Source organism: Sminthopsis crassicaudata, chromosome 3 (assembly GCF_048593235.1).
Source record: "Sminthopsis crassicaudata isolate SCR6 chromosome 3, ASM4859323v1, whole genome shotgun sequence".
Classification (NCBI taxonomy): Eukaryota; Metazoa; Chordata; class Mammalia; order Dasyuromorphia; family Dasyuridae; genus Sminthopsis; species Sminthopsis crassicaudata.
This window is the reverse complement of record NC_133619.1, coordinates 14689738-14703984: the sequence shown is the minus strand read 5'-3', so window position 1 is coordinate 14703984 and position 14247 is coordinate 14689738. Positions and strand designations below refer to the sequence as shown.

General features: G+C 42.8%; 1 protein-coding gene across 2 annotated transcripts in view; it reads right to left on the bottom strand.

Moving 5' to 3' along the window:
* Positions 1 to 5221: 5221 nt before the first annotated feature.
* Positions 5222 to 14247, bottom strand: part of TIPARP (TCDD inducible poly(ADP-ribose) polymerase) — a 44655-nt gene continuing 35629 nt past the window's right edge. Inside the window, exons 5-6 of one of the 2 annotated variants that reach the window (XM_074298064.1) lie at positions 9145 to 9420; positions 5222 to 7933 (exon numbers count right to left, since the gene is read on the bottom strand). In XM_074298064.1, the coding sequence (XP_074154165.1) occupies positions 7486 to 7933; positions 9145 to 9420 (724 nt within the window). In that variant the 3' untranslated portion in view covers positions 5222 to 7485. The remainder of the gene's footprint in view (positions 7934 to 9144; positions 9421 to 14247) is intronic. The other variant, XM_074298065.1, reaches the window with a different exon arrangement.

Genomic DNA, 14247 nt, shown 5'->3' with positions numbered 1-14247 from the left:
AGTCACGGAATCATACAATCATGGAGACTTGGAAGAAGCCTCAAAAGCCCTCTAGATGAACACGAATAATAATACTAATACCAAGGGAGGTTAAGTGCCACGCCCAACGTCACCAGGATGGTAAGAGAGTAGGGGACTTGCTGTTAGGGCTTTTGTCAAAATATCTGGGGACGGTCGGCCCTGAGGAGCCGTGACTTGGGCAGGACATGGTAACTGCTTCGTCTCTGAAGGACTGGATGAGGGTTTAGAGCTGTTCTAGTCAGTTCTAGAGAACAGATTTAGGAGCAAAGAGTTGGTGAGAAAAGGATTTCATCCACTTGGGGAAGACTTTCTGACCCTCAGAGTCATGGAGACCCTGTCGCAGATGGTCTTGACTAGCTGGAGCCTGGCTTTATTTGCGAAGGTCCTAGGCTCCAGGAAACCCCCAAATCTTCAGCCTCGGAAGACTTGGCACCCCGTGTTCCTGGTCATTAACTCCTGGCTCCCTGCTTCTGCCCAAGTGAGAACTTGACGACTACAGCCTGGCTTGAGAAACGTCAGCCTTTCACGGCTCTGGAGGACAGAAGGGACATTTCAGAGGGAGCCGGACAGGGAAAATCACAGCTCTCTGTGTCTGGTACTCCTGCTAATGCTATCCCCACTCCCAGCACATCCGTGGAGTTTGGAGCTGGAAGAGACCTTCGAGATGCCCTCGGGTGACCCTTTATTTTATAGGGAAATAAATAAGATCCAGAGAGTCTGGTGATTTGCCCACCCAGGCAGGAGTCAAGCTGGGACTCCAATCCAGGTTCTGGCATTCCCGCCCGCGCCCGGGACATCACCCTCTCGTTTCTGCCTGTACTTTAGGTCAGTCCCAGGAGCAGACTTTGTGCCAGAGTAAGGATCCCTTTAAGTGTGTGTGCATGGAGCTTCGCTGCCATTCCTGTGCCAGACCCTTAATGGAGCTATCGCTGATCTGGAGAACCAAACACACTTCAGAGAAGCAATGGGAGAGGAACTTACAGTTTGCTTGGTTTTCAGGTCAGAGGATCTGAGTTCGAATCTCACGGAGGCTCGCTCCAGATGTGAATTTGGGCAAGTCACTCTGACTGTTTCCTTCCCTATGAACTGAGGAGAACTGGACCAGATCATCTCTAAGGTGCTTTGTCCCTTTCCCGGCGCCCTCCTCCTGCCACACCCCATGGCTGAGCAGCGCTTTGTGCAAAGTCTCATCTCTGGGACTCTGACTCTGGGCCATTCCAAGGCAACCAGGGCAAGAGCAGGCTGAGGCCTTTGCTCCATGTCACCGACTGCAGACCCTCCTTCTGGAGCCAGGAGGAATGGGGAATGAGCTCCAGCTGCTCGGGACTCCGCTCCTCTGAAACCGAGCTTTCGGCAAGGAGGGGATCCCCTGCTGATGAAAAAGAGTTATTCCCTTTCCAAATCAGAGGGATAATGATCATAATATGTGAATAAAGCGGGGTGCCCACAAGGCCATTATGAATAGGTGGGGTTCGTGTGTGTCACAGAGCCTTGCATTAAAGTAGAAGAGAAGCATCTCGCCAGGGTTGGTGGGTGCAGGTTGGCAGGGCAGGGCCAAGTGTATAACTGAATGAGCTCGGGGTGTCAAGGTCAAGGTGGAGAGGGCCAGCTTTCCCTGGCTCAGTTAGCTTCAGCCTGCTTCTTGACAATACATCATCTCATATCATCTGGTCATCTCGGTAAATGCATGAGAAGGTAGAGGAGATTGTACCCATTACACAGCTCGTTGACCACAAAGCAGCTCCTCAAACCAGGAAGTCTCCTGGGGGATGCTCAAGGGAGAATATCCAGTCCAGCACAGGTCAAATCCTTCCCAGAGCGGCGTTTCATGGCAGAGGGGGCTGGGCTGGAACCTGTATTCACAATCTCTTAGTTTTACCCTATTTCTTGATAATAGATCATCCCATGTCATCTGGCCCTCTCGGTAAATGCATGAGAAGGTAGAAGAGATTGTACCCATTACACAGCTCATTGACCACAGAAGCTCCTCAAACCATGAACTCTCCTGGCGGATATTCAGCAATGACCTCAGCACAGGTCCAGATCCTTCCCAGAGTGGCGTTTCATGGCAGAGGGGGCTGGGCGGGAGCTGGGGAGACCTGGGTTCAAAATCCCACTTCCAATTTAGACGATGGGACCATGGGAAAGCTATTTGACCTCTTGGAACCTCGAGTTTTTATCTGTAAATGGGAGTAATCCACCCACACTGTCTACCTCAGAGTATTCTTGGCAATCTCAAATTATGTAATGGTGTAAAGCACTTGGGACCCCCCAAAATATTAGTTATATTTATTCTTATAGCTCTAGAAGATTTTAGAGACTATTTAAAGAGTCTCCAGAAGAGAAACTGAGGTACAGGGGAAGATAACTCAGGGAGTAAATGGCAGGGATAGGGTTGGAGTTAAGGTCTCTTTCCAGTGTACTGCATTGCTTCATGACATGTACGAGAGAGTGTTTAGGACCTGGAGGAAGTAAGGCCCTTCAGCCTTGTGACTATGGGGCAAGCTGCTCAAACTCAGTTTCTTCTTCCCTAAAATGGGCACAGTAATGTCTGCAGTGCCCACCGCAAATGTGATGATCTGTTCAAAACACTGGGTGTTAGGTCAGGAGAGAAAAGTCATTACTGATCTTATTCTTCGTCTCTTCACCTTCTCAGCCCACCATCCACAACTGTAGAATCCCGTTTGCTCGGAAGGAAATGGCCTAACGTCCCTTCCAGCTTGGCAAATCTGTTCCGAGCTGGAAAATGTACTGCTCAAAGCCCACCTGCCCAAACTTCCTTCCCTCTCACCTGGGTTTCCAAGAACAAACAAGTCACACAAATGACCGCGTTCAGCTCACAGGCGCCAGGTTGATGCTCAGTTTACTAGCCTTAGCACAGGGCTTGTACCAAGGAGCTCCAGTATTAGGCTGGGAACAATTTACTGGCCCCAGGATTGGCAATAGGGGTTGCTTTTGCAGTAGAATATGATGCAACAGAAAGAGTGGCAACTTTGAATCAAGAGAACTGGATTCTAATTCTGGCTCTGCTACTAAGAGCTGGGCAGATCACTTTAGTTTCTCTTGAGGTCAGTTTCCAGATCTGTAAAATGGGGGTGATGATCATATTTAAAAAATCTTCCACACAGGTATTTGTGAAGATAAAGTAGAATGTCAGCCCTGTGCTACTGAAAAACCAAGGACAGATAATGAAAAAAAAAATATATATATATATCTTCCTATTATGGACAAAAAGATGGGAGACTACTAGGGCAGAGCGTTGCATGTGTTTCCAGATGTAGTCAGTGAATCAGATGTTTTTGCTTAACTGTTCTTTGTTACAAGGGTGGGTTCTATTATAGACAAAGAATTTGGGGGGGCTAATTTATAGAAGTGACTATGATATAAAAACAAGTCTCTACAATTAAAAAAATAAGAATGGTTCTGGAGAAAAAGAGATATACTTCCTGTCTCTCAGCAGAAGAATGGAACACTACTGGAGCGCAATGTTGTGTACTTTGTTGGACTCAGTCAGCCGATCAAGAGTTTTTGCTTATTTTTTTTTTTTTTTGTTAAAAGGCAGTTTGGGAAGATGTTTCCCTGGGAATCTGAAGATCTAAGCACTTATTTGCTTACTTATTTGCTACATAATGTTGGATAAGTCATTCTGGAGCTTCTGTCTACTCCTTGGACTACCTTATCTCAAGATTATTATGAGAGCTATATGGGCAAAAATCAGTGTGAAATATATATTTTTTTCTGGCAACAATCAAAAAACAAGGTATTAGTAGTAATGACAGTATGGCAAAATCTAGTTTATTTTCAATCTTTAAAGATCCTTCACTTTCATATAATTGAGATCAAGTGTCAAAATAAGAACCTTCCTGAAAAGGCAACCTAGAAGACTTCAATTAGGGTTTTGAAAGAAAAATAGCAGCGCAATGGAGTGGTTCTGATTAAGCCATTTGTAGCAGTACATTAAATTGCATCTGGAATGAGACGTGGGTGGGAAATCTCTGGAAGCATTTCTTCCGAGACTCTTATTCTATGAGTAGGTTGACCAAAGGAAGCTTGGAGGCAACAGATTAAACTTTTTTGTTTATTTGTTTTTTAGGTCTGTAACCAAAACTCAGTTGGATTAACCAAGGTCATATGCAATTCAATTGTTTTAAGAAAAACCTAATGAAAATCTCCTTTTAATCTTAAAATTCCAGACAGTTTTAGTTAGGAGTTAACTTATTAGTTTAATTAGGAGAGGCCACCTAAGATATTTTTCTGATATCAAGCTGGGCACAAGTCACAAAAGTAACTTTTTTTTTTTTTTTAAAGCACTTCTTATTTAAAACCTACTGGCTGTGCAGAGAAGACATTTTTTAATTTATCGATAACTCTTAAATAGACTCAAAATTCATTATTAAATATAAATAACTCAGGCCCACATGATTTTTCAAACATAAATGTTTACTAACATAAATAGTTTAATAAGCAAAAGGTACAAGATTGTTGTTTTGCTATGTACAATAGATACAATATGTACATGAGGAAATGTTTCCTGCCTACAAGACATCAAGACATCTCATTTTTTCCAAAAGAGATCATGGAACCTTCTTCTTAGGGAACCATTAACCATAGTTAAGATGATCTAAAATGGTCACAGGTGTCTGAGGGTAAATAGAGGGACCTGATTAATGGCATGCAGTATCCAATCTTTGAAATAGAGATGTATTTAAATGTCAGCTCCACAGAGTTCCAGTTTGCCTAAAATTACATTAGATACTATAGGCTGTTTTAAAAATAAAAAACAAAGGGGGGAGGAGGACTCCCAATGATATTCATATTTATTTCATCAGATAGCTTTTTCAATAGGGCAAAATCTAAATCCCTTAAAGGTGGTGAGGTGGTATATATACATTATCTCCCTCTGTCACCTACTATCATGCCCTATATTTAATTACTGTTGAGTGAATATCATTACCAAAAAGAAAGCATTTATAAGAAGCGTATCACTTCTATTTATTATTACACTAATAAACGGTTTAAAATTCCACTATGATTTGGAGATGACTAGATTTCTGAAGGCCACATAAATCAAACACAAGCTTTAGGTTTAGCTTGTCTATCACGTGAGGATCTCGAGAAGTTTGGAGAGCCGGTGGATCCCTATCACCACAGCTGACCCCCAAGTGATAATTTTTCAGCAACAGTCACTCATGACACAGTCAAAAGCAGAGAGGGATTTTAATGTTTATCACCCATACAATTTAAGTCCTGGTTTCACAGAGTATTGAAATCTAGAACAGGATGACTTGAAAAATCAAATACTTCTGAACAATTTTCCATTCTGTCGATTACTATATATCTTAGGCTTGACAGCCAGTAACAAATGACAGCATTTGGGTGATTTTGTTAACACATATGCCAAGATCCCAAGTCCCTGGTCTTGGAACAACAAAGAGTGTCATCATTTTTTTTTTTTTTCAGGGAGAAACAGAAAATCTTGAGAAATGTCTTCACAACAAACTTATTTTATCTTTTTATTAAAAAAATAAATAAGATATACAAGCATTTTTCTGGAGATGGGAGGGGAGGAATGAATGAATGAATGAATGTCACAGAATCAAACACATAAAGAAAGGCTATTACAATTACAAAGAACATTGGGAATCACTGTTCTGCCAAAGCGAGTGCAAGTGTTTCTCAAGTTTTCAGCCACGAGACATTTCATGGCCGTGAGCAACCATGTTTTGAATTGGCCGGAGCAGAAAAGTCAGTTGGGTAGAAGCCCTGTCCAATGCTCATTCAGGTCAATTCACTGAGAAATCAGTACACATATAACTTTGCTTTTACATAACCTGAAAAACTGGGTGCTGTTTAATTGCTTTTTAATGCACTGGGGGGGGGGGGGACCTGGTGTTGGAAGGATTCCTAAAGTGAATCCCTTTGCCAATCTTACTTGATCTGTTCTTAATCGATCCGTATCTTCATCTACCAGATTTGCCTAAGGTGGAGTACATGCACAGTCAGTCCCCACCTCTCTGTGGCAGCTGCACGCTCCCTTAATTAGCTGAACCCCAACAAGGTTGTGTTTCTATATTTAAGTAGTGTGAAAAGCTGGGGTCACACCCTGGGTGCCTCAGAGCTTCCTTTACATTGGAGAAAAGCAACCTCAAGCTACAAGTCAAAATCATCCCCTTTCCCCTAATGGACCCAAACCAACAACTGGAGTTCTTAACACTAGCATGGCACTGCGGGGCTTTCTTTCCTGAGCCGAGCTGACATCTCTGCGGGAGAGGGCTCGGCCCCTGAGTCACAAAGGAGATCTAAGGTGAGAACGGGGGAGCAGGAGCTCGGGGATGCTCTGTGGACAACACTAGTACTGCCTCTGACTGTGAGAACGGGGGAGCAGGAGCTCGGGGATGCTCTGTGGACAACACTAGTACTGCCTCTGACTGAGTCAATGGACTACCTATTTTCTTCTTCCATTTGTGGCTGGCGAAGAGATGGAGATCTCTTTCAGTGATTTCTAACAAAGCAATGCTGACACTGGTATGTCACTGACTAGAGAAGAGTTTGGCTAGTGACCAACATTTTCTCAAAGCACTGACAATTCTGGTTTTCCATGGAACCCTGGATGACTTTCCTTAGAAACCCACAGAATTCTATTGGACCTGGTTATCAATCTATCGATCAATCAGTAAACATTTATTAAGCGCCTACTATGTGCCAGGCACTGTGCTAAGTGCTGGGGATACCAAAAGAGGCAAATGACAATCCTTGCCCTCAAGGGGCTTACAATCTGAAAATTTTCTGCTAGCGTGTTCCTCTCACCTATGCTAAAGCGGGACCTGAAACCAATGGTCCATGTTCTTCTTCTTCTGCAGCCTTGACTTCATTATGTCCCCTATTTAACCTCCCTCTTACTGAGTCGTTATTTCTGTACTTCAGATGATATGATTAATGTTCCGTTTTCAAAACACCAACTCTGAACACACAAATAATAAGGGGACAATATAATCGGTCAGACTTTCCAGCCAGAGTACATGGAGAACAATTAGCAAATAATCAACCAGCCTGTAGCAGGTTATATTTTAGACTTGTGGTATGTGTATTTCTGAGGTTTCTTAGAAATGCTCTTAATTCCCAGTCATTTTTAAAGCTCTGGGGTGAGGGGTGAGGAAGGAAAAACAGGCAATGAAAAAAGGAAAAGACAGAATAAGAAAAAAAAAAGAAAAGAAAAAGGAAGAATAAAATATAGAGGAATATTACAGAAAAAGGAAGGGAAAAGAAGGGGAAAGAGATGAAAAAGAAAGAAGGAAAAAAAACAAAGGTGAAATAGGCAAAAAAGAAAAATAGTAAACAACAAAGCTCCGGGCAATGCCTTCTTTTTAGAACTCCCTTCCCCAACTGCTTCCCCTCCCACCCCCAAAATTGGCTACAAATGCTGGACAGGACTTATTTCAAATAATTTAGCAGTATCAAGGATTTTCAAATGGTGACTGTGTTACTGACTTCTTCATACTGGATAACAAAATATGGGTAGCTCTGGTCATCATTAAAAATGACAAAAATCTGAGGCTCAAAGTAATTATCCACGCAGGAGTCATACAGGTCACTGGTTATGCTGTCTGGATTCACTGGAGGTGGTCTTCTCATGTTGTGGTTGCCTACTGTGTATCTTCCAGTTAGCACTTTGGCCAGAAACATAAAATGGACCCCTTTGGGGGACCTCTTGGAGAAGCTGTGGGAGTAGCTCGCCTTCCTTGCAAAATAACTGCCTTGTCCGAACATGGTAGCATGTTTACCACAGACACGTGGGTCAAAGTTGTGCTTACAGATGCCATCCACCACATCTTGGGATGTCCCGTGGAAGAGATGTCGCTCGTTCATGATTCTGCTAATGTCATTGGCTTTCTTAGACATGTACTCCTTTTTCCTGGTGCAAAGAGGGAAGAAAGAAATAAAGAACAGCTTTTAATGGGCAAGATTTAATAAAGGACTTTATTTTTAATTTTTTTTTACTTTATTAGAAGAATCAAGAGAAGCAACAACCCGTTTCAAAGTAGGGAAGCACAAAAAGCCTGTGATTTAAAGGGAAGAGGCTTCTATTAGAATCTAACTAAAAGGTACAGGATTGACCTTAAATGAACTAAAAGGACCATTTTTGAATCACAGAAGAATCTACAATTCCTTAGGGCAGAGTTATTAAATAAAATAGAAATGGGCTCAATTATTATTATCTGTCTTTTTTAGTGAATTTTAATTTCTTTCCCCATTATATTTTAATCCCGGTGAGGCTGTACTCGGGTATTATGGACTGCCTATCTCCCACCAGCTGAGTGTTTGACACCTCTGTGTTAGGGTATCTGTGGTACTTCATCCAAGTGGATGCTTTGGTCTTTATGCCTGTAATTCCTAGCATAATACCTTATAAAAATAGGCACTTAATAAATGCTTATTTGGAATCAATGCTATTTTCCTATCTAAGCTGGTACAAGCCATGGGACACGGCATGGGATAGTGTGACGAGTGCTGAATTCGGAACTGAAGACTGTGGATTCAAATCCAGACTTTTCCAATCATTATCTACATGATCTTAGGCTAACCTCTTTAACCTCATCAGGACTTAAGTTTCCCCAAGTATAAAATGAGGGGGTGGGTTTGCTTCTGGCACCAAACATAAGATCTCATGGGATTTTTCTCATTCTCTATGGATCTTTATCTCACACCTGGGAGTGGGAACCTATCCTTCCCCTCCATCTCCTTTACTAATCTCTTGTCTCCTTCTCCTTCCAAACCCTGCTCAGGAAAGCTTCCCTCACTATCCAATCCAACTCTTCTTTGCTTCTTTAATTCATGACTCCAAAATACTCAACTTGAATTATATTAAATTTGATTAACTCATATTTGCTATCAAGTCTTCAATCAGTAACTCAGCTGAACACCAGACTTCCCTGACTTGTTTTCACTTTATTTATTCACTTATTTCAATTTGTTATTCCCTTTATTTTATTTCACCTTATTTTCATTTTATTTCTAAATTTCACTTCAATGTATTATAATTTAGGATTCATCCATGAACCCTTCCCTCTTCTTATTCTATACTGTAAGACCCTCATCCAGGGAAGTGGCAGGACTTTGACTCACCTTTTATATTTTTCCCAAAGAAACTGGTTCTGCACTCTCAGTATTTTCAAGATTCTATATTTAATCTCAGGCACAGTCTTATGAAAGAGATTATAAATGGTTCGGTAGCTTTTGTCCTCCTTGGAAACAGGCACTTGGATGAAGTCCTGAGATGGATCCATAGCAATCCAGGTTTCGGGATAGAAGTTAGTGGAGGTAACTACAGACGGACAGAAGAGCTGGGATGAGGCTGTTTCAGTTGAAGGAAGGGGCAACGAGGGCATACCACCGAGGGTCCTGATTTGGAAGAAAAAAGTCTGGGTTTACGACACCGAAACAAACAAGTTTTGAACTCTAATTGGGCAGTCACAAGTAATGTTTTGCCAAAGAGTAAACGAGTTGTTTATAACTTGGTAATTATGTGCCGGCTTAGAATTGGCAAAGCATGGATGCTTCTTTTTTAAAAGAAAAAAAAGCAGAAGAATGCCATTTAAAGACGGGGAATGTAGCCAATGTTGTCTGGGTACTAAAGTAATGATTCCCATCATCCTGACCTCCTGTCTGTGGATGCTTACTAACTGTGTGACCTGAACGAGTCCAATATCTTTCCTGGCTCGATTTCTTCATCTAGATATAAAACATTCAGTGACCCTGAGGTTCCTCCAAGTCTGGATTGCAGAGCATCTGAAGGAAGGCAGGAGCAGCCGACAAGGCACTGGAGACCCTAAGTTAGAATCATCTTTCATCTATAATCATCACGTGTCTCTTGGGCTTGTCCATTCAAAAAAGTTTGTCTCAAGCAAGCAGTGATAGCTTATTGTGTCTCACCAATGATAGCAGGAATGGGGGAGAGCTAAGTTATTTTAAATATATTTAAATTATTTTATTTTATTAATATTATTATTTGATATTAAATTAAATTTAAACTTAATTTAATTTAAAATTAAATTATTTGAAATATAGGCACCAGTCATCAAAAACCAGTAGAAATCTGGGATTGGGGACAATTCTAGAATTGCATCTAGAATCCATGTACCATGCCGCCGAGCATCCTCATTAGTCCAAGGATGATATCTAGAGTTTCCCCCCAAAACAGCCACAAACCAACACACGTTGTGAATAATTAAGTGCCACCTTGGGAGATGGGCAACCCAGAGATACAGCATGGCATTTTAAATATCAGGCATAAATCCTTCTGCCCTGGCCATTGTTACGAAACCTCTCTCCAGGCAGCCCAATTCATTTCAGCCATGAGCAAGCGTAGACAAGGCTGCTGGGGCTTCAGCAGACTTGCATTTTACATGCTGCTGCAAAGATAACCATCATGGAGTATTAAATCATGCCTTTTGGGTAAATGACAAGAAAAGATTTCAACTCTTTCCAAAACAAGCCATCAACTGATTTTTTTTTCCTATTAGAATAAGGGGGGCAAATGGTGCTGAGGGCGGGACACTGAGTAGCCTTCCCTTTTCTTTGGAGAAGTGGGAATCTATGGACACAAAATGTTTGTGCTGTTAAAGGTGATTGCTTGGTTTAGTAATTCTTTTCTTTGTTAAAAAACAAGGTGAATTCCCAGAGAGAGGACTATGGGGACTGAGTGTGGATCCCAACATTGTATTTTCCCTTTTTTTGTTGTTAATTGCTTCAATTTTGTGTTTTTTCTCTTTTTTTTTTCCTTTTTGATCGGTTTTCTCTTGTGTAGCCAGATAATTGTGGGAATATGTATAGAAGAATTGCACATGTTTAACAACTTACCATCTAAAGAAGGGGGAAAAGAGGGAGAAAAAAAATTTGGAACACAAGGTTTTGCAAGGATGAATGTTGAACATTATCTATGCATGTGTTTTTTTTTATTAAAGCCTTTTATTTTCAAAATATATACAGGGATAATTTTCAACATTCACCCTTACCATATCTTGTGTTCTAAATTTTTTTCCTTCCTTCCCCCACCCCCACCCCTAGATGGCAAGTAATCCAGTATATGTTAAACCTGTTATGCATGTATTTTGAAAATAAAAAGGTTTATATAAAAAGGCAAGGTGAATTGAGTTGTAGGGGAAGGAAGACAGCGACTTGCCAGAATGATAATGATCTTTAAAAACCAAAGGCAAAAAGCTTTTGTAAAACATCAATAAAAAGAGAGTAGAAAATGGGGGAAAGGTGCTGGGTAAATTAAAGGCAGTTTGATCGCAGCATCTCTAAGGAGGGCTGTGTAACTAGGGGTCCCTGAGGTGGGTTTTGATAGTTTGCTTTAGACATAACTGATGTCATTCTACATATGTCATTCTATGCATTTAAAGCATCCTCTGAGAAGGGGGTTCAGGGCACCCCCACAATGATGGGCAATGCCTTCTGCACAGGGAAGGAAGCCCGGATGGGTGCGCCCCTTTTCATTCAGGTCAATCACTCTCAAGGGCTTCCAGGCTGAACAGCAGCAGCAACCCAGAGCAGTGACTGATTTTCACCTGATTAAGTGCTTACATGTAATCAACCTGCTTAACCGTTTTCATAACAGCAGAAGAAAGAGGGGGAAGGAAGGGGGGAAAATGGGGGAGAGAGAAAGCAAATGCCCACACCTGGCCCCAGTTTCAGGGCTCAGCAGGAACCGTCACGAGGATCCACACAGACAGGAAGGGCAGGCTTGGCCCTCCCATGTACAGAGTATTTTCATTCTAGTGAAATGATGCGACACAGGTGGGGCAGCTGGGTATGGGCAGGCACCTAATCCCCAGAGGGGGCACCTGAAACCACGGTTCAGCCTTTCAGGCCCGGCCACCTCAGACATGAATCCCCATGAGTGGGAGGCTTGGGAAATGCCCCCAAACCTAAAGACCTTTACTCAATAAAATCAGTCACAGTCATCCCAGAGGCACAAGTACATTGAGTCATCTTCCTCAATGTTGTGGGCTACAGCAAACAAAGAGAAGCAGTCTCTTTTCTCCCCGACGCCTACAATCTAGCTGAAAGGACAGCCTTCTACCCCTGAATGGAAAGACCTGGAGAATGCTTATTTACAAAGACTCCTGGGAAAATGGAACTGTAGGGAGCGAGGGGGTCTCCACCAGCCATCCATGGGATACAGAATCGACGAACGCTTCCCAGACTCGGGCAGTGTTAAAGGCAATGGCTTCCCATTCATGGCTCCTGCCTTGCATCTTATCTGAATCACCTCAGTGCTCTAGTCTGGCAACCTTTCAGATCCTCAATCTGAATCCTTAATGGAGGCAGTCAGGTGGCCTGGTGGATACAGCATGTCAGCCTGGAAGGTGAGTTCAAATCCAGCCTCAGATACTTTTTAGTTGGACAAATCACTTACTTGCTATCTGGCTGTGAAGTGGGTCAGGATTCCATGAGACGTCACTTATAAAGAATTTTGCCAACCTTAAAGCCCTAGCTCTTCTTATTGTTGAGGAAGAATCTTCAACCCACCTCACCATCCTTCCCACAAGAAAACCACGAGATCATTTATCAAACACTGTCCAGATCTTTGTTGAGGAAGAATCTACAACCCACCTCACCATCCTTCCCACAAGAAAACCATGAGATCATTTATCAAACACTGTAAAGTCCTAACTACGGGATACCCGTCGCCTACCAAGTTTATGATTTTGTCACTTAAAAAAGTTAGTTGAACAGCGACGTGTTCTTAGAGAAAACTAACTGGCCTTTTTCAATGGGAGCCATTTCTGGCCGGTCACTGACCATCTCTGTCCCAGAATTCTTCTAGAAATCAAAGTCAAGTTCACCCGCCCAGAGTTGGCAGTCTCTAGTCTCTCCTTTTGTTGCCTTTTTAACCAGAGATCTTTGTTTTTCATCAGTCCCAAGGCCTCTCCCACTTTCCGCCCCCTTCTGCCTCTCACTAGTATGGCGGAACCAATGGGGAGTGCTCATTATTTCGGTATCCCAGGCAGACAGCAGATGATCTGAAGTCACCTTGGCCAAGTAGACACTTTCTTCCCCCAATGGCCTTTGATCTAACACTTACTATTTCTTTGACCTTGGCCAAGACACTTAATGTCTCTAAGACTTCGTTAACGTGTCTCTAAAATGGAGATAAGAATAACTGAATTACATGCTCCATGTGATAAAAAACTTACAAAGGACTGTAGGGAAGTGAAGCAATCGGGACAGTTATGGCAAAACGAAGTCACGAGAAGCGTTGTGACAGTGGCCCGAGGGTCAGCTTTGGAGTGAGGGGAGACCCGGGGTCAGGCCATGTTTAGTTATCTGAGCAGGGGTGAGTCACTGAGCTTGTAAAGGGGCTGAGGCTGCCCGAGCTCAGGAAGTTCCAGGGAAGCTGGAGACTGGATCCATTCGGTGCCAGGAGTTCCTCACAACTGAAGTGACAAGTCTGGTCCAAAATTTAACAACTAAGTGGTCATAAAGGACAACAATAAAATCTGATCGCTGCAGGGACAGGAAGAAATACAGCGTCAAGATAAACCAAACAGTAGGAGAGAAAGTCATTAGGAGGACAGGATTCCAGGGAACTAGCAGAATTCCTGCCTTGGCTTCCTTACTGCCACTGCCCTTGGCAGTTCTTTAGAAGCACGCCCTTAATAGGATCCATTTCAGAAGAGTGGCGCTCATCGGTGATGATAATAATAATGACTACTATTTGGATAAAACCTGGAATGTTTGTCAGATGCTTCCCATGCAAGATATCCTTTACAGGGCTGAGCAGTCCCCACCCAGGGCTTCCCGATTTGGGGCATGAAGTCTGAGACTTGACAGCCTCCTTCACTGCCTTCCTCTCACTCTGCCCACCATTTCCCCCCATCCCCAGGCGCTGCTTCTTTTATTATTCACACAGGCTTTGGGGGGGGGGATACCTGGGAACATCTTATTCCATCCAGACCTCGCCACCTTCGCCTTGCCAGCCCCCTCCCCTTCCCCCTGCTCAGACACTCATGGCTGACACATGAGGTTGCGGAACTGGAGTCTCCTGAGAAAGTGGATTCTGGCAGTGAGTCAGGCTCTCTCCTCATTAATATTCTCCCAAAGGGCACTTCTCACTCAAGAGAATGGCAGGCCTGTCTCATGTCCTATCGTCTCAGCTGTTGGGATGTTCGGATCCGGTGCAAAAGATGGCTGCCGTATTCACTCCCTCATTCATTCATTCAT